Source organism: Myripristis murdjan, chromosome 12, assembly GCF_902150065.1.
Source record: "Myripristis murdjan chromosome 12, fMyrMur1.1, whole genome shotgun sequence".
NCBI classification, from domain to species: domain Eukaryota; kingdom Metazoa; phylum Chordata; class Actinopteri; order Holocentriformes; family Holocentridae; genus Myripristis; species Myripristis murdjan.
Genome location: NC_043991.1, coordinates 16,539,260 through 16,559,064, shown reverse-complemented (window position 1 = coordinate 16,559,064; position 19,805 = coordinate 16,539,260). Strand labels below are relative to the sequence as shown.

At 41.2% G+C, this 19,805-nt stretch overlaps 2 protein-coding genes across 2 annotated transcripts; both read right to left on the bottom strand.

Annotated features, from left to right (window-relative positions):
- Positions 1–25: 25 nt before the first annotated feature.
- Positions 26–8,080, bottom strand: tor4aa (torsin family 4, member Aa). The gene is made up of 3 exons (XM_030065018.1): positions 6,365–8,080; positions 3,140–3,592; positions 26–1,903 (listed from the first exon to the last, which is right to left on the bottom strand). Exons 2-3 carry the CDS (start codon positions 3,590–3,592, stop codon positions 1,046–1,048), a joined length of 1,311 nt encoding a protein of 436 aa, XP_029920878.1. The 5' UTR covers positions 6,365–8,080; the 3' UTR covers positions 26–1,045.
- A 167-nt stretch (positions 8,081–8,247) lies between these two features.
- On the bottom strand, positions 8,248–19,508 carry brap (BRCA1 associated protein). The gene is made up of 13 exons (XM_030065725.1): positions 19,115–19,508; positions 18,196–18,357; positions 17,882–18,107; positions 17,599–17,788; positions 17,041–17,154; positions 15,616–15,764; positions 15,118–15,193; positions 14,845–14,983; positions 14,580–14,689; positions 14,416–14,505; positions 14,168–14,271; positions 13,106–13,245; positions 8,248–9,880 (listed from the first exon to the last, which is right to left on the bottom strand). Exons 1-13 carry the CDS (start codon positions 19,191–19,193, stop codon positions 9,651–9,653), a joined length of 1,809 nt encoding a protein of 602 aa, XP_029921585.1. The 5' UTR covers positions 19,194–19,508; the 3' UTR covers positions 8,248–9,650.
- Between the last annotated feature and the right edge of the window lie 297 nt (positions 19,509–19,805).

The window sequence follows — 19,805 nt, the reverse complement described above, 5'->3', positions numbered from 1 at the left end:
TGCTGTCATTCTCAAGAAAGCTTGCTATTTGATCAAACACATGCTGGCAACATCAACATTCAAATTGTGTATTTAATTGCAAGGCACATGCTGTCCACATAGAAGCCTCATAGCCTATCCTTACAAATGTATATAGAAATATTGGGACTTGAAGATATCTGGTATATGTGCAGTACAGGAAGATGAGGGGAGATGCCACAAGACTAAACTTTGCATAAAAAACAAATGTCGGCAGGATTTCAGAAAACAAAAAATTAAAAAAAAAAAAAAATAGCCACCTGATAGCACTAATTTGCAACAATAGTGCAAATCATCTCTTTCCGTTCATCTTGTATTAGCATATCAGTCCTTCCAAACATATCCTTTACTTATTACACAGTATGGAACTAAATCTACTGTCTTGCAAATTGTCTTGTTTGAAACTTCTACAGACTCATCTGCAAACAAAAGTCAACAAGATTCTGCATCTAATTTCTCAGAAACACCAGTGTATAAAGCATGGGAAATAGTTTTTGCAACTGATAGATGACAGATTACCTTTTAAATGTTTGACCTTTCACTGTAAGCTGTATAAAAGCTCTAGATTTTATTTATTGTGAATTGACCTTGCACTTCTCTTGGTGCTGTGTGTCATTTTTGGTCCATCATTGTTCTTCCCCTGTTGATACCATAGCAGAATTATCAGTGACTGGCCAGCAGGTCTCCTTCACTCTTTTCTTCAGCATTAATGTCTGGTTGAGCTGCCTAATAATAGTTGTTAAATACACGTTGCCTTTAGAGTAAAGGGTTAAGGGTTGTTTGTGGACCAGACAAACATTTCCAGACCTCCTCTGCATGGGGTTGCATGCCATTTCTGACATAACAGAGCCAGAAGTCCTTGCCAGTGTCTGTGAACCGCCCTTGCTGTCATGTTGGAAATCTTCTTATTCAGTGGCTCTGTCTTGTCATTCAAGTTTTGTGTCCATATTCCTTCAAAGTACTTCCCATAAACGATTCGTTCATGGTTGAAGAATCTGGAATGTATAAACATTTCTTCGAGAGGATTTCACAGCAGATTGACTTTAGCCACCACTTGCTTGCAGCCTGTTCGGGCATATTCATGCCCCCCAACAGAAGGGTAGTAATCTATCTCGCCAGCCAGACGCTCTATGTGGGCATGATCCGGGTAGAACCCCTCCCGGGTCATTTCATCCAGGAAGCATTCCATCACATGATCTTTCTCCAAAAGGCTCAGCGGTAAGATGTCTGCCTCTGTCCATAGCGGGTGGAGCTTCTCCAGAGTGTCACGCAGTAGTGGAGTTAGCTCTTTTACTAGGTTGCTGTGACGCCCAGATACTGTCATGGACATAGAAACACTTGAGGCATTGTGCAGCAGATGTCTGGTGATGTGGTTGTGGCCCAGATTGCTCAGGAACAGGTAAATCGCATTTAAGTATTCATTTGACTGTTTGGAGACCACGAGCTCCATCAGGGCATCCAGTATCTCACTGTGCATGTGCTCAGCCTCATCAAAGATGAAGAGGGGGATCTTCTCTTCCTCCTCAGCGCGTGCAACTGTCTCTGATACGATAATGGACAATGCATGGGCGCAGTTCCAGGCATCAGACTCCAGGGGACAGTGGTGGAGGACATAGTACTGCAGCACCAGGGGCTCCCCAACCACTGAGCGGAAATGTCCAGCCAGGAGGCGTCCCAAGTGGCTCTTCCCCACCCCACTGGGACCGTGCAGGGACAGGACCAGGGGCTTGTTGTGGACGTAGGTGGACAGGTAGTCCTTCAGGTGGGCCAACAGACCCTCCACTGCTCCCTGCTGACCAAACACCTCCCTCCTCAGCGTCTTCTCCAGCCCCTCCAGGTCATATCGCAGCACATGGTCATCTAGGTTCTCTATGGCGTTGTACACCTGGAGACAGAGGAGAGAGGTGACAGAAAGTCAGCACTGATGATGACATGAGGATATCAACAGAATAGATCTCCCTGTGTCTAAAAAGCCTCTTGTGCAGCTGGTTCACTATTAAAGGGATAATCCACCCGTTTTGAAAAATGTGATATTACTTCACTTCCCTCCTAGCTGTTATGTAGGACAGCAGTGGTGCTAGTTTCCTCTCATCATTATTGAGTGCTGGATAATGGTTGGTTGCCCCAAATGCTCTATTCATTCTATTCTACTCTATTCATTCTCACTTTTAACAGTTTGAGTCAGGGACAGTCCATCTCAATGGCAGGAGGCTACCACTGGGTTTACTGTATGCTGCCAGAAAAAAGAGGTGACTATACCTGTGCAGACCCTCCACAACTGTTTTGAATGCATAGTTAGCATTGTCGTGTAGCATTTGAAAAAAATTTTTGCATTCCTTCATAACAATCAAATTGTAACTTAATCTCCCAGACTTGTTGTAACTGCAGCACAGGAGACAGAGAAGAGGCTGACAGAGAAGAATGATGATCAAGGCTGAAGCCAAGATCATTTCACAAGTGAGGGGGATGGATTGCTCAGGAGTATTATTATTATTATTTTTTTTTTTTTTTTTTTACATAAAAATATAAACTGTTTTGTGTCACTTTTATTGCATGTAGACAAACCCTTTTAACCATGAGCAAATACTCTTGATTTCTTCAAAAATATATTTCTCTTGAAATTAATCACCAAAAAAAGTACCACAAAATTAACCAAATATTTTAAAATAGGAAGAAAACATACAATGACATTTCCATAACATTACCCCGAAATTCCCATAATTTAGTTTTAAATATATATCTGGAATAACAATAAGTCTCTTGTATTTTTTTTTTTTTTTTTACTTTTTATAAAAACAAATTTTCTTGTTTTTAACACATTTTTTGATCGTTTTTTAAATTAATTAGAAAATTTCTGGACATATTCTTGTCAGTTTTACTAGTTTGTTGTTAACTATTACCTATGAATTATTTAGTAACTGGACTTTTAACAGTTTGTAGGTGAAATAGTGTGCGGGACAGAGAGGACAGGTTCAGAAATTAGTGGAACATGCCCTCACCCATGTCTGCTACACCCCTCATGATGACTGGTGGGTGATGACAGATCATAGAGTCACTGATTGTAATGCTGAATTCAAGCATAACTTCCTTTGATGTACTGCAGTCAGCGTCTCCACCTCACCTGGAGAAAGACGATGGCGAACAGCAGGTAGAGGCAGTACTTGGCCCGGCTGCGCTCCTGTGTGGGTGGGGCCCTGCGCCCACCTCCATTGGGAAACAGCACCCTCCTCTTGTTTCTTCTCTTTTTTCTCTGGGGAACGGTGGGTAAAGAGGACGGGAGGGACGAGGGGGTCAGACCATCAAAGGTGAAGATCTTAGGGCTGGTACGCACCGGGGCTCCTGGAGGGAATCCGGCTCCTCCCGGGCCAGCTGACAGCTCCAGACGCCGCTTCTTCATGGCTTGGTACTTCTGTTTGATCCGTATCACAGCACGCAGGGACGCGGAGAACCGGGAGAAACTGGGGGCTTTGCTTTCTCCCAGTTTTTCATCCTGCTCTGCTTCTCCCTCCATCTCTCCCTCTGTGTGGGAGCTCAGTGACAGCCTGTCACTGGCACTGCTGTCTTGGTCACTCATCTGCAGAGAGCCAGAGAGAGAGAGGACTGCCATCATGTTGTCAATATTGTGACATTTCAATCATAACCTTTACACATTAAGTATTCACAGTAATGCATCAAACATTCTAATAATACAGTTTAATTAACTGTTACTCTAAATGTTAATGTCAAGAAAAGGAAAATGGGTTTAACTGTTGGCAGTCAGTCGACAGAAAATGGAGCCTAAACAAAGCAAACTAAATGCAACTTACAATAAATCCACAGACTAAATCAACAATAAATGACCTCCAGAGAATCACAGAATCTGTGCCAGAAGCTGCTCTGACACTTTATGTTGGTCTTTCTTTTCATTTGTCACCCACCTGTATCTTGTAAAGCCTGGCAGTCGCCAATACAACACTAATATTACTGAATGGAGAGGAGCAAGTGTGTGTGTGTATATATATATTTGGCATGTAGGCGTTTTATTACACTCAGCCATTTCCTCTTGTTTGATAGAAAGAACCAACACTGCAGCTGAGTAACAGAGTGAAATACTCAGAGGGGAAACAAGCAAGATTTCAGCATTTGCTTCTGACCGCAACTTACACACGCAGTGGACACGGAAACACAGTGACTAAGTCTTGCAGTGCAGGCGGGTTAAAAGGATTCTGGGTGGTATTAAAATGTTTCCAACCAAGCCTATAATTATAAACACTGACCTGATAAGACACCCCAGAGCCTCTGTGACTCAGCACAGGCTCACTAGATGCAATTCATATTCCGCTGTATCGGAAGAAATTAAAATAATAATGGAACTGATAACATAATTAGTGTCCTTTATACGTTATAGGTTTGCACAAAGGCTTATGTGCTTTTTCCAATTATACAGCTATTGTTTTCCCCCAAAGGTGATTATGCAAATCAACACAAAAATACTTTGGAAATTTTCCAGCTGAAAGAAGGAAGTGGAGTGTCTCCAGGAACTTCCATGCCTCCGTCCAGCCTGATAACTTGATAACAACTCTTCCAGGTAAAGTCCACTCATTGGGTTTTTCCCTTTTGATTGGCTTTCCTCCCGTGCCCTTATTGATCAAAACTGTTAGAAGCAATAAAAGCTCACCATGACGTAACTGACAAATGAGGATTTTATGTCACAGTTTATTATGTCAGTGTTGCAGTCTGGCAGCGCTGCTCTTTATCATCTTTCCGTTTTGAAACCCGGCTGAAATGAAGCCGTTTTCAGTTCTTCTCGGCAGCTCATGAGCTTGTGGTTGCAGCGCCGCTTCCCCTCACAGAGTGGCATCTTTAGAGCTGAAATATGCAGCTAATTACAGATCAGCTGCTGACACAGGGGGACAGCCATCGTTTCAAAAGTGAGGTAGGTTCAATGTCCAAGACTTCAATATTTATTTATATTTTTTTTAACATGAAAATACATAAACAGGTTTAGCACTATGTCTTTACAAAATTCACTTAATTTCTCTATACATTTTGTTGTTTAGTAGGAATTTATGTATTTAATTATATATTTTTTATTGTTTGTGGTAATTTTGTGGTCATGTTCTCAAATATACCGTATATTTGATACAATTAATAGTTTTCTTGTAAGTTTTAAAGTTTTTTTTCTACTTTTTCTACTTTTAATGCGATAGATATAAGGTGGGGGCTAACTATTTAATAACTGGACTAACCATAACAGATTACATAGACAAGAGCAAAGAAAGAGCAAAGGACAGAGGGGACATGTTCCCTTTTTATTTGTGCTGTTTTTAACATGGAAATAAATCAGGTTTGGTTTTATTTCACCATTTTTACAATTTTTATTTATCTTATTTATTTTACAAAATGTTGTGGTAATTTTCCAGTAATTTTCTTATAATTTAATTTGAAATACACTGTATATTTATAATAAATAATTATAAACACTTTCCTTGTAATGATTTTTTAAATTTATTTTTAATTTATTTGCATATATTACAGTAATGTTTTACTGATTTTCATAAGCTTTTACACACAAAAAAAGCATCAGGGATAAGGTGGGACTTAACTATTTAGACTGGACTACACTGGAGGGAGGGAGAGAGGGGACGTGTGCCCCTCATCCTCTGTGTCCACCACGCCCCTGTCCTAACCGTCTCAGCTATCCTTAAGCTTTTTGGAAAAGTGCATCACACATAAACAAACACAGTGAATGTATACAGGTTTATATATGTATATATATATATATATATGTGTGTGTGTGTGTGTGTGTATATATGCATGGCATGTCAATTTTGGCATCTGGTCACTTTCAACTTCAAGGAAGAATGCATTAAGTTATGTTTTTCTCAGTCAGTTTACTTCACAGCAGAGGATTCACAAAGGCACACTGTTGCCTGAGTAAACTGACATCACTTCTCTTCCTTGCTTCTGTTCATTTTTCACATGTAGTGACCTGCATAGCCTGGACGCATTCCAGACATTTTAGAGCCTTATGCCGCTTTGAGGGCATGTTCTGTGCCGGAGCTCGCTTTACTGACTTCCACTGAACTAATTTAAATGGAAAACATGCAAACCAGCATGCATACAAACACACACACAGTAAACAGTTTCTGTTCTCAAATTTTACTTTAAGGACAAACTATTTAAACACATTTTTATTTGAGCCTTTTTGATTCTTATTCACACAGATCAGAGAGAGGGACTGGAGCTGGCCTGGAGCCCGAACAACCAGCTGCACATACTTCAGCCTGCAAACTGTATATGTAAAGCAAGAGCAGGAGAGTGACAGGTGAAGAGAAAAACATGCAAGAAAAATCAGTCTGCTTACCTCAGAGGTGAACAGTATGCCACTTTCAGAAATGAAATTCCTTCTCTTGCTTTAGTCCATAATTTGTGAGTGAAAGGAAGAGAGAACGGGGCCACAGAGCATTCAGAGCGAGTGGAACTCAGGAAGGACCCTCCTATCGCTCTATCTTGACCTCCCTAGTCCTGTTCCTCTGTAGGCTCCTCCTCTGTCTTCCTCTTTCTTTCTCTCTCTCACACTTGTCTACCCAGTTGCAACCCTTTCATTCAGCTGGTTCACCACATTTCCCCAAACAGGTTGATGGCCTCACAGCAGTTAAAGCATTTTGTAAAAGAGCACAATCCCACTGCAAAATGAACACAAAGATTTCTTTTCATAAATAGCAAATACTGCCATCACATCTACATCATCTACAGATTAGAACATAAACCTTCAAACACACATTGTCCTTTTCTTTCATGTGATTTAACCCCAATTTGGTGATGCAACATTTTCTTTACACTACACAAAAAGGTTAAGATGGCTGGTTCAGAGGCTCAGTTTGAAGAAATGTGTCAAATCACTTGACAGAAAGTCGTGCATGCATGCTATATGGGCTTGCACAGACTATAGGCTACTTGGGATTTAAATAGAAAACTGGGAGGTGTGGCACATGTTTGCATATTGCGTGCCTCATTTGCCTGTGACTGTGATAAGAAAAGCAGAGCCTGTTGCGTGGAATATCCTGCACACAGGAGTGACCTGATATCTGTGTGAGAGCGCGGTGTTAAGTCTTGGGAGACTGTGCTACGGTGGTATCGAATTCTTTAAGATCCACATTTCATGGGTGTGTATCTTTTCTTTGTGCAACAGGTTGTCTGTTTATCTTGGCTGCTGCTCCTCAAATCAGAATATTCTGTATTGTTATTAGCCATTACCAGAACAGGGTGCAATATAAGGTTGTAGTATAAAGTGATTTAGCCGATGGATAAGAGAACTGAATACACTCCTTGGGGCGCATTTTTTCTATTTACAAGGCAAAAAAAAGGCCTCACTGTATCAGACAAATTTGATTGTCTACAGATATGGATCACTGATATTGTGTTGCTCCAGTCACGACTTATACAAAAGAGGAAGCTTAACTGAGTAGTTTTAAATATTGTGAGAATGTTACTGGTGTGAAGAGGAAGCTGCAGGGCTTTATTTAGACATTATGTCACAAGGAAGTCATTTTAATAACCTCGTTTTTCATCCCTCTCAGTATTTCCGTGTAGTGTATACTCTGGAAACGAAGGTGTAGTTAAGCCCAGAATGTATACAATTTACTTCCAACAAGCTGCTGCGAGTAAACAGTTATGTTGTAGTAAGATGAAAAGTAGCTGGAGACTGCACTAGTTAATGTCAGTGTTCTCACGGCTGGAGTCGTCACCCAGGACTCATTTGAACCAGCTGCCTCAGAACAAGAGCCATGCTTGTGTGGTGCAGAGGTCTAAAAACAGCCTTTTACTGTGAATGTAGTGTATCTTACCTTGGTGCTGGTATTAGTTACTGGCAATTACACAAGCATTTGTTTCACTTCTCCACCTCATCATCAATAAAATCATGTTACAACATCCTGGACAACCTAGAAAAATACGACCAGCGGCAGAATTATGAAAACTGAGACTGAGAGTAGTCTAAAATAAATCTATTGTGTGTTGTCCAGTTTGTCAGGTTGGGCTCAACTGTGCAAAAAATAAAAAAGTTTATGGACATACATACACTAAATCTTTTTTCCCCCTCCCTTTTCTGAACTTAATGTAACAACATAAAAGAAAAAGAAACTCCAAATCAATGTTCTGGCTCTGCCCACTTAAAGACAAAAAAAAAAAAAAAAAAAAAAAAAAAAAAAGCTACAGGTAAAGTGACACTTTTCTGACTGCTAACGCTCACATTTCATCCACTTTATTGATGGTTTCTTAGTGCAAAACCTCACAAAGGACACGTTTTGCATAGAAGTGACTTTCTTTTACTGTTTGATGCAATAGGAGCTCTGAACCAACTCTGTAACAAATATATGTGCTGTCCAGACCCCAGTTCTTAATTAAGGCCATTTGGAGCCATCTAAAGCTTTTACAAGAATACAAACGTTCCACTAACAATAAATATAATAAAAACTCTATATGACATATGCCATGCTTCAAAGGAGTGAAAAAGCCAACAACAGAACTTTGGAGCTAGCAATCATTTGAGATATATTTTTTTAAAGTGTTTCTGTTTTTTTACATAACATTTTCAGTCTCAGTTTCCTCCAGCGGGGCCTGATCCTCAGTGTTCACTGGTTTGTATGCATGACAGTTTTACAGGCACATACCTCAGCCGAGCACAGGTAAGAAAACAAGAGCAGGAGGCTACAAAGGATACATACGCTTCCTGTTGCTCTTAAAAAAAAAATGGCTTTTACATGGTTGTGTTCTGGTCTCTGTCCTGGGACTTTCAAACTCCAACCAAGTGCATGGATAAGAAAGCAAAGTGACATGTCAAATCAATTGCTCAGATTAAAATACTGTACATTTGCTGTCCTGATTTTTTTCCAGTTTTAATTTTGTGAACAAAATTTATGATGAAGAATTTTATTTATAGACATTTTATATAATGTCACACAAAGACTGGACAAAATGAACCTCAAAAACAAGAGCCAGCCAGTAATGATTTTGTGTTTTGCCAAGGAAAAAATGTCAACACTCAAATTCAGTCATATTTTTACAGAAAGCAAACATTCTTCACCTATCTCTGTGGCCTCCATTTGCCCTCTCACACCCAGAAATTCTGAAAACCTGCAAAACTACTGCAGAACTAACCCCGGCTGCTCAAATCTATAAGGACGATCATTAACATGAACTGAACCTCAAAGGTAGTCAACGTAATTCTGATTAAATAGATACTGTTTATAACGATAAACACAATTTTTAGATGTGGAAAAGCCAGCATTTTTGAACAAGAGAGGTAACTTCTTGTGTTTACTGTCAGTGAGCCATCAATTTGCCCACATTTCCCCCTGATCACCACTTTTCTTCCTGGTAAAGCTACAATAAATCCAGGCTGAGAAGGGCAGAGGTAAATATTTACACAATTTACTCTCTTACAAAACAAATTAGACTTATCCTATTTGACTGCTTGTTCCTTCTTGAGTACCTTCTGAGGGGCCAGAATGTCTCTCTCTCTCTCTCTCTCTCTCTCACACACACACACAAACACACAATAGAAAGGTCTTCTATCATATACATGTCCATGTTGAAGGGGATCAATGTTTCTGGCACATCCAGTTCCATTACATTTTAATAATGGCTGCCTACTTCCTCTTCCTGATCCGACTTTTTCTGCCTCTGGCCGCAGCGGAGGCTGCCCCTGCCGTGCCCAGAGCGCTGTCTGAGGGGCTGGCAGGGATGTTAATTTGTCCTTCTTGAATTTCGGTGCGAGCCTCTGGAGGCAGGTGTTCAATCTGCTGCCGGGTCTCCAGGTAAAACATCACGTCTCTCAGCTGCTCCTGTAGTTCGGCTATTGTCCCATCCTTATGCGCCGCTATGAAGACCCCAGACAGTCATACAGACAAGAGTCATACAGATGATAAACGTAAAAAAAAAACCCTCTTTTCACATGTGAAGATTGACGTTTAAGTATGTTAAGGAAGCACCACTCCATCAGTTCATGGAAAAAATAAACCACCCAAGTCCTGCCATGAATAAAGAAGGCATGCACCAAAATGGGCCAAGAGATGGACCGTCTCAGCCCAGAGGCAGTGATGTATGCTGTCCTGTCTGCGCAAGTCATTCTGTTGGCACCCACTCTTGGCTCTAGAAGTTCAAAACTCTTCCAATAAAACAAAAATATCGGCACAACCCATTTGTTTGACTAAATTTGTAATTCTGGCACCTATTTCCCTCCTGTCCAGCCTGGAAGAGGCTACCCTCTCTCTTCCCAAGATTTCTTTCAGTTTCCCCCTTTAGGCTTCTGGGATGGTCGTTTTTCTTGGTTGCTCTGAGAGTTTAGGTCAGGGGGTATCATTTTGCTTTCTATATACTATGGGCCTGAAGAGCCCTTTGAGACTGTAACAGTGTTTAAGGGCTCCAAATAAACATTTGCTAAGTTTAACATAACTAAATCTCCAATAACACTTTCTTATGGCATGAAAAGCAAACAGGAGCGAGTGGCATAAGACTGCTTAGACAGACCCACAGAGTTAAGTTTTTCACTTGTGCATGTCGGTTCCCCAGTGAGCCTTGATACCACATGTACACTGCCAGCAGCTCCAACAGGAAAGCTTTGTTGATATTAGTTGATATGTCGTTAATGCTTCTACAAGAAGAATGCATGCCAAAAGCCTGAAATCCCCCTCATGAAAAAACACAAATGGGTGGAATGGCACAAAGTGTGTGTCCTTTCAAAGTAAACAGTGTGTGTAAGCACTGGGTACAACTGGTTTAAACAATCATCATCAGAGCTGAACGGCAGAGGAAGGTTAGGTCAATAACCATCACGACTGAAAGGAGAGCTGGCTTTGAATGAGGTGTGATTGTTAGAGTGAGTTTGTCAGTAGCTTCATTGCTGAAGGTTGCTCCACTTGTCACTGTTTCATAAGGAACAGTGGCTATGAGGCTGTTCCTCATAGACGCTACATAAATATGTCTGAGCTAAAGACATTATCAGTTAACAGGCCACTCAAGCCAAACGTCACATACAAACTCTCAGCCGGATAGTTGCTAAACACCAAACATCAACCCCAAAAATTACCTCAGAGTTGACGCAACACCTCTGTGACTCAGCCTCAACAATAACAGCCTCAACAGAAACAACTGGCCCAATCACCCCCCAGTTTTTTGTGCCGTTATGACAATGATGAACAACTCGTGTTGGAGTAATTCAAAACCTTCACATAGTAATTTTGCCTACTTCCACTCTCTTCATTTACTGTGCAGCTCACTAAAACATATCTATCTATCTCTCTCTCCATCTCTCAATCTCGACCACAACGCTCTCTTCCTCTCTCTGTCTTCTCATACTGCTGGCTCACTATGTCGCTTTCTTACCTCATTCACTGTGTAGCTTGCTTGCTTTTGTATTGTACTATAGCCATGTTCGCTTCGACTGCAGATGAAAAAATCTTGCGAGTTTACTCACAGATGACAAGTAAAGTCAAACGACAGTGGACTACTATAAAAAAAAAAAAGAATATCCAAATCCCAAAATTTCATAAACAAATACCGATGAATATCCAGATTCATACCAGATACTATCCAATATCCAGATACTATCCAGCCCTAATTGGATGTGTAATGGACAGTCATTTTATGTAATTCAGATCTGCCGACTGTTTTGCCTGTCCATATACAGCCAAGGAACCTGAGGCCATATGACTTATTAAGCTTCACTTCAATATGACAGTCACTGCTACACAATTCAAAAGTGGGGTATGCTTTTTCAGACAACTTTATGTTACTGTAAGGCAGATTGCTTCCTCCTTCATTCCCTGAGAACCAAAAGATTCCCTCCTCGAAAAAGGGTCCATTATCCAGGACTGAAGTTACAGCACTTCAAGGGCTGAAGCAGATTTGAAGGTAAAGAGCAGCCCCACTGCTTAAGCACTTAACAATCATATGCAGTTACAGGAGGTGCTTCCTTTATTTTGTCCAACCTCTGTACACACATTTCAGTGCAGTCTTACCACACACCAAGCAGCTCCTCTCTCCTCTCTGCAGAATGTGACCAACAGACTTGGCTGGTCTCACAGTTTACAGTGTAACTGTAATTTGTTTATGATTTGCAAATGACGCTACATAAATGAGGAAGTTTTCTCTGGATATGCCTGAATAAGTCCAAGCCTTTTACCTCTAGGCTAAAACGACCGTGCCTCTGTGGCCTTACTGTCATTCTACAAATAGACATGCATGTATGATACTGAGAGTGGATCTGTTTAAGTGTCTGCAATGAATGGGTGGATAAACAGTGACAGAAACTGCATGGTGCATTCTTTGGCTGTCTACCTTCTGCTGGCAAAAAAAAAAAAGCATAACTAATTTTCTCTTTTATGTGGAGACTTGCTCTACGTGACACCATCCTGGTGACTGTGTGGCTTATTTCTCTTTTTCAAGTGACTGGAAAAATAATGATGAAAATGTCAATTGTTCATAAGATTTCTCAGATAATTCCTGCAATCTGAATTTAAAATTATTTGAAGCCAAGAGCAGGTGATGTGAAGGGTAAACAAGAATAACTCTGAGTAACTGACAGCCAAGCATTCCATGCATGCCTTGTGGCTTTCACTCCCCAGATATAAACCTGCTGTACTAGATATATTTCTTCAGTCTGGCATTTGCTAAGTAATTAGTTAGATGTTAGCAACAGTAGTAGGTGGTGGCAAAGGTGTACAGCAGTCACCACACAACTAGTTGACTCAACAGCAAATAAGCTGACGTGGAGAAGGGCATGCTAGATTTGGTGTAGCTGCAAGCAGGGCGTGAAACCGCCCGCAGGCAGCAGCAGTCAGCCTCAGGGATGAGACGGTAAACATCATAAACTGACGGCCATCCACTGCCTGCCTGTGTGTTTTAGCTAGCAAGGACTTGAGTTTTTAAATTAATTAAGGAAATAATCAGTGGTGTAGCCTAAAGACAGGGTTAATGTTCAATAACAGCAGTGATAAATGCTGAGATCATCAAACACTGAATACATCTTAGGCAACTGGAGCATAGAGTAAAAGGTCTATATTTTGAGTACAAACTAACCCCTGCTCTTACACCTACTACTTACCATTCTCTTGTCCTTTGCATTCTTCCTCTGCCAGCTGGGTTTGGAGCTGTTGCTGATTGGCTCTCAGGCAGCGGTTCATCTCCTGCTCCTCCTTCAGGTCCTGGCTCAGTTTCATCACACGCGTGTTCAACTGGGTATACCTGAAGGTAGAGGCAGAGCAGGACCCTGTGTTAGTGACTTGTTCTTAACCTATTATTCCTTCACCTCGAAGGAATAATAAGGAATTGGCCAAATTAAAAAAAAAAAAAAACCTAAGTTGGCCCAACTGATTTGAAGTTTTGATGGCAAACAACTCCAAAATCTGTGTTCAAATACTTTTTAGACAGGAGACGTTCACTGCACCATAATATCAGTCTGTGTGCCAGCGTGTGTCACTGATGGGAACACAAACCCCCTGATGGTTAGTATAAGCTGCCACTGTTGTATTGTCTGTCACCAAAGTATGGTGCCCACCGAGAAATTGAAGAAAGTGTTTCAGGTTGAGGAAGACTGCGAAGGACTCCAGATAATTTGTGTGGGACTCCTGCTCCAGAGACCTGCTACTGGCCATCCCTCGTTCTGCTATAGCCCAAAACTGAGTATCTCACAATCAGGTAGTTGCCAATACTGCTGCCAATTGAGCCTATACTAAATACATAATTAAAACATTAACTTCTAGTTTTCAGCTAATTAGTTTCTTACATGCATACCCAAACAGCCTATGTGGCAGAAAAAGCCATGAAACTGCTTGCTTGCTGAATTAATAGACAGGCCTAGTGGAAAGCAGTGCACTGTGTTTGAGGTTTTATTTATTTACTTTTCCTTTGTTATGAACAGTTCAACTATAAAAAAATAAAACAGAAAAAAGGGCAACTAAATTTTCTACACTTAGATTATATTATGCCGCACCCAAAGTGGTCAGGCTCATTAGAACACAATTTGAGCAAAATAAAAATCAACACTGTTCAGATGTGCCCAGTCAATTCTTCCCAGGTATAACTGGATACTGAAAGTCATTTGAAGAAGTGGACAAAGCAAGCAAGATGACTGAATTACTGATGGCTAGCAGCAGTCTACACCTACTTTTTCTCTATGCCTTGTTTCTCCTTGGATACCTCTCCGAGCCGTCGCTCCAAGTTATCACAGCGTTCTAGGGTCTCTTTGAATTTAGCCTTCATGTTGTTTATCTGAAAACATAAAGACAGAAGTTTGACTGCACAAAAATCACTTGAAATCCATGACTATGACTGAATAATCAGTTATTAAACACAGCTACACGTACTGAACCTCTGAAAGGCATCAAATGCTGCATTGTATTAAGCTCTCAGTACCTCCTCAGCAGTGTCTTTCTCCAGATGAACAATCTTATTCTCCCAGTAAATCCTCTGGGACTCAAGCTGACTGGTCAGCAAGTAGGAGTACTGCAGACAATGAAAATGCATTAGAGCTTTCCTAAATGCTGGTTAACAAAGAAAGAAACAAAAGAAACACTTACTTCTAGCTGCAATGCATCAATCTTCTCTGCTTGGCAGGTGTCTCCCTCACATTCGTACTGCACCATCTTCCCATCCGTCTTACTGGCCACCAGCCGATGCACGTAGTTATCTGCAACAAAGATCACAGGCTAGGCCATCCATGTCGAACCAAGTGCCACAGACAGATCCAGTTTGATTTGTTCCTGCATAATAACCACAATATAATAATAAAAACCTAGAGTTGGATATTCTATCCACAATAACAGACACACACAAATTGTCTACCTCCTGCGTAGTCCCAGACACGGTGGTTGGTAAGCTGCATAGCGTAAGTATGCTGCGTTTCCTCAAAGTGCCTATAGGCATGGCGACTGACGTAGCGACCACAACCAATGTGCCCACAGATTAAACAAATCCATAAGTTCTACAGGGAGAAGAATGTGGTGGGACAAGAAAGCATTAAATTACAAACAAATGGGAAAATGAATTAAATGAAGACGCTGTTAAGATGCCCCTGGAAGACGTGCCGTGCTACGCAGACACAGACAGGTTAGTTACCTCCTGCACGCCACACTCAAAGCACTTGTTCTCTTCAACTGGTTCTGGTGTTTGACAGTACCTACATACAGGACACCTGAAGAACAGGACAGATATTTATCACCCGGAAACATGACAAACGATAGCAGCAAAAACCTTCAATGTCACAAATATGCACTTATGCAGTGAAAAGGGGCGGTGTGAGGGGCTATTGTACTGATGTAATCATTGTTGCCAACCAAGCTGAACATATAGCTAGCTATTTATATTTTCCATAATCTCCTTAATGTATCGTTTAGGCAATGTTCCCAAGTTTCAGTGCTTGGCGGCATTAATCATTGTCTGAAAACTGCACTGATAAGAAAGACCTGCTTTGTGCACAACATCACCCAAAATGAATCACCTCTGAAGGCAGTCAGACTCATCTGGTTGAACCACCCAAAAATTAATATTATGTGGAAAACACTGATAACAGGGTAATTCCAGTGGTACTGTGCTCTGAGTATGCATGCTACTCACGAGGCATCCTCCCAGCGCTGGAGACATTGGCTGTGAAAGCTGTGGTTGCAGAGTGTGGTGAGGACGCCATTAACTGACTCATCCATTCTCTCCAGGCACACAGTGCACTTGGGCAGCTCGGTTAACTCCATCACTGGCAGACTGGCTCCCTAAGAGGGGTGGAGCAAAGAGTGGGAGAGATGTGAGGGAAAAAAAGAAACAAAGACAAAGTGAGAGAGAGACAACATGTGATAAAATGCATCGGCGATGTGCAGCTGTGGTTCATGTGGGACCAGGAGTCTGCAGGTTTTTATTCTAACCCGTCATTACCACAGCTGATTTCACTGATCAGTCTAAGAAACAATGAGAACTGGCCCACAACCAACACTCACAGACTGCAGCAAGGAAAATAGAGTTAAAGTAACAGAACAAATGAGGATTATTTATACCGCCCTCCAGTGGTTGCATGATGTAAGTCCTTTTCAGAACTCATTTTTAAAACACTTGAGTGACGATTATGCCCACCAAGGAAAAAAACGACATCAGAATGAGTCTGAGTCTCACCTGCAGCAGGTGTAACACTCCCCTTCTAGTGATTTGATATTGCAACTAAATCATTGGTTGACCAATAGGGGCCCTGACTGACCAGTCGGGGCAGTCTGTTTGGTGAGATAATCATACATCACATTCTGAGGTTAACTGTTTCAGGAAGAGGTTTTAATACGACTGTGGTTGATGCACCAGACAATAATATTAGAACAAAGGCAGTCTAAATATATGGTTAATATGTTATCTATATATGGTTAATGATTCACTGCATGTGGGTGTGCAACACTGAAGCAGAACATCTTCAGACAAAGAAAAAAATGAATGAGAAATACACTCAGTGGCCACTTTATTTGGTCCACCTGTACTATCCAATACAACTGTTCTACTTTTGTAATACCTATAATGCTCAGGCTTTCTTTTTGTAACAGTAATAGAGGTGTTCATTCAGTTCTATGTTTGGCATTGAGCTCATTGTTAAAGGTGCTGCTGTACCGGACTGCATTTTATTGAGAGCTGTTTCCAATATTCTGTCCCCCTCATTGTATATAAATAGGGAGGGGAAAAAAATCAGAAACACCTCTCAGCAAAATGTAGTCCAGTACAAGACCTCTGCCAACTACAACCTCAAGTCATTTAGGGAATATATTTCTTGTAGATCTTTTTCACAGCAGCCATTTTCACATGAATAGTGGGTAAAGACAGGTGTTACTAATGGCATTACTGAAGGTTGTGCTCCATCTAACAGAGCCAGAGTCGTGCTGTGGTTCAAGCTGGCTCACTGGAAGCACTGCTAGACTTGAGTGGAGCTGAACCTTAATTACTTTCATTAGATACAGCTGTGTTCACCCTGATATTTCAGTAGAGTGATAAGTAAACTCTCTTACTGGGTTTGTATACCTGTTCAGATTTTATGACCTCGGCCCTCTCCACATACACCAGCTGGCACACTGCCTCCTCTATGGAGTTGAACTGGCGGCCGTTACATGCTGTGTAGAAACTGTCTGCGTCTGCCTATTCAGTGACAGAGAAAAGAGCAGCGTTACATGTGAACAGAAACAGAAATATGTGGAGATGCAAAACAAAACCCTGACTACACAGCACTTGATAGAATGTAAGCCTCCACCAACACTGAACAATCCTGCAACTTGCAAAGCTGAAGCCTCCTGAACAGTTTCTGTCTAAATGTTTGGCTTTGGCATCTGGCTTTGATTTTCTACAAAAAAGCAACACTCTGAACAGCCAACTTGGAGATGCCAGAACATGACCAATAGCTAAAAATGAATCATTGAGTGGCAGACATTCCAGATCTGGACCTATAGCTGAGGGTCATCTGTCCACCAAACTGCATCCAAATCAAATTTGTTACTTGTTGAGATATCTTGCTAACAGATAGAAAGAGGTCTTTCCTGTCAAAATAAATAAATTACTATATTATGAGTTATACTGAGACCATACCTGTGTACTGAACTTAATCAGAACCATGTACTGGTTAGGCGTGGAGTCCCGTATGATTTTCATATGCTCCATGACATCATTAAAAGGTGCCACAAGCTTCATGAGGTCATGGCTGGTCATAGTAGCTGGGACAGTCAGGATGCACAGCATTGCGCTACGTCTAACATCTTCAGTCAAAGATGTCATTTTGCTGCAACAATACATACAAAAAAAATCATCTATCTCACTGAAATGGCATAAATATTGTGCATTAGGGCATACATACATTTCAGATGGAACATACTTGGTCTTGTAAAGGTGCATGATACCATGGACAATCTCCACTGAGGGGTTTCCACTGAAGAATGAGATCTGGTCTGGCAGCTGCTTGGAGGGCGAGTCTGGAGTTGTGCCCGTCCCCGTAGGGTTGTCCTGTGGACCCTCGGTGCCCTCCTTACTGTCTGATTCAGTCTTTGCAGCCTGAGATTCACTTTTCTCCTCTCCTGAACCACCAGGGTCTTCACCCCCTCCTTTATCAGTCAAGAAGGAGGACATTCACTAGTTTCATATGTGTAAGCTTCATTATGATTTCTGCAAACAATCAATGTCAAGCCTTACCTGGGTTTGGTTCCAACGTCTCAATGACCATGTCTCCCATGGCTCTGCTGCCGATGTGTTGGTGCAGAATAGCTGCTTGTTCGAGCTCCGTCTTCCCGCTCAAAGTGAGCTTGGCCAAGCCAAGAGCTTTGTCTTGCAGTTCCTCCTCTGACATGCCCTCAACTGCAGGGGTGAGGGATGCAATGACAAGCTGAAGTTTACATGGGATCAAATGGACAGTTTGGGCTAAATACATCTCTTTCCTCCATCCTTCTCTCTCCACACACACACCTCTACCCACTGGGCATTCATACACAACACAATTTGTTCTAATTGTTAACAAAAAAACAAACAAAAAAAAACTGCTTTTTTAAAAATCCAAAATAATGAACTGAGTAGCAGTGACAGCTGTTTTGAAACTCTTTTTGGAAAAAACTACTGATGTGACATTATCATTACTAAGTAGTGCAGCTTCAGTATATGGACAAAATTTCATACTTTGATATTTATGCCAGATATCTCGACAGTGATACAATATATGATATGACTATGGGTTCACACTTACTTCAAATCTTAAGTGTAGCAACAGTGAAAAATCATCATTCTTCAAGAAACTTCATTTTAAAGATCAGAACACACTAATAACTGTCTTAAGCTAACCCTAACACTACTGTCCATACTGTTGCCTTTTGAGTTATTAATACTGTGCATGTTCAAATTCAGATAACATGATAACCATGTATTGTTCTGCCCTAAGTAGCTGTAAGGAAGTTTGTGTAACAGCGTGGGTTCGGCTACATAAAAAATAAGTTATTGTTGTTGTTGTTGTTGTTGTTGTTATAATGTATTAGTAAAGTGTGTAGTGTGCCTGCTGTGTGTCAGAGCTGGCTGCTGTTAGCCGCCGGGCTAACTCCAGTGACTGGAGCCGAGAGTGACTCACCAGCTGAGTACTGGAAACCCTGTGGAGAAGGAGACTCGTTGGCTATTTCCAAACGGATAACGACCAGAGACACACTCATGTGTTATAAAGTTGCCGGCTACTCCGCGAGAAAACAAAACTAATGACACCAGCTAACCAGCTGTGTGGGTCTAGCTAAGTGACTAGCAAGCTAGTTAGCTGCCACATATAAGTCCAGCTAGCCAGGCAGCCAGAGGCAAAGCCTTTCAGGTCCGTGACGCCACGCGACCAACTCACTGTCAGTTAGTTCAAATAATTTCTTCTTCTCCGTCCATGACTAGAAAATTACATTTCTATAACGTTAGCAATACAATGCACAACACTGTACGGTTGTGCGTTTGCAACCCTTGTTATTTACAGGAAGTCATTCTTCTTCGTAAGATACTGAAACGAGAGTAAAATGTATGTCAGGCATGTTGCTGCCCCCTGTAGGAAATATAATATAAACCTCCATACAACAATCTACAGTAGGCTATAAGCACAGGTCCTTTAAATATTTATGTCTACTATCTTAACATATTAATGTATGACAACATGTTTACTTTTTTAAATGCATAGTCTACTGATATTTATTCTCATGTTATTAGGATTTCTGAACTGGAATGCAGGAAATAGGATGCACAGATGACATGTGAGTGTATGTGTGTGTCATATATGTGACAGCTGAATTCAC

Coding starts and splice junctions, on each gene's coding strand:
- tor4aa (XM_030065018.1), bottom strand. CDS start 3,592: ATGAGTGACCAAGACAGCAGTGCCAGTGACAGGCTGTCACTGAGCTCC. Junction 1,904..3,139: donor TCGCCATCGTCTTTCTCCAG/GTGAGGTGGAGA, acceptor CTCTGTCTCCAG/GTGTACAACGCCATAGAGAA.
- brap (XM_030065725.1), bottom strand. CDS start 19,193: ATGAGTGTGTCTCTGGTCGTTATCCGTTTGGAAATAGCCAACGAGTCT. Junction 18,108..18,195: donor GACGTTGGAACCAAACCCAG/GTAAGGCTTGAC, acceptor TGACTGATAAAG/GAGGGGGTGAAGACCCTGGT. Junction 14,272..14,415: donor AGAAAGACACTGCTGAGGAG/GTACTGAGAGCT, acceptor TTATGTTTTCAG/ATAAACAACATGAAGGCTAA.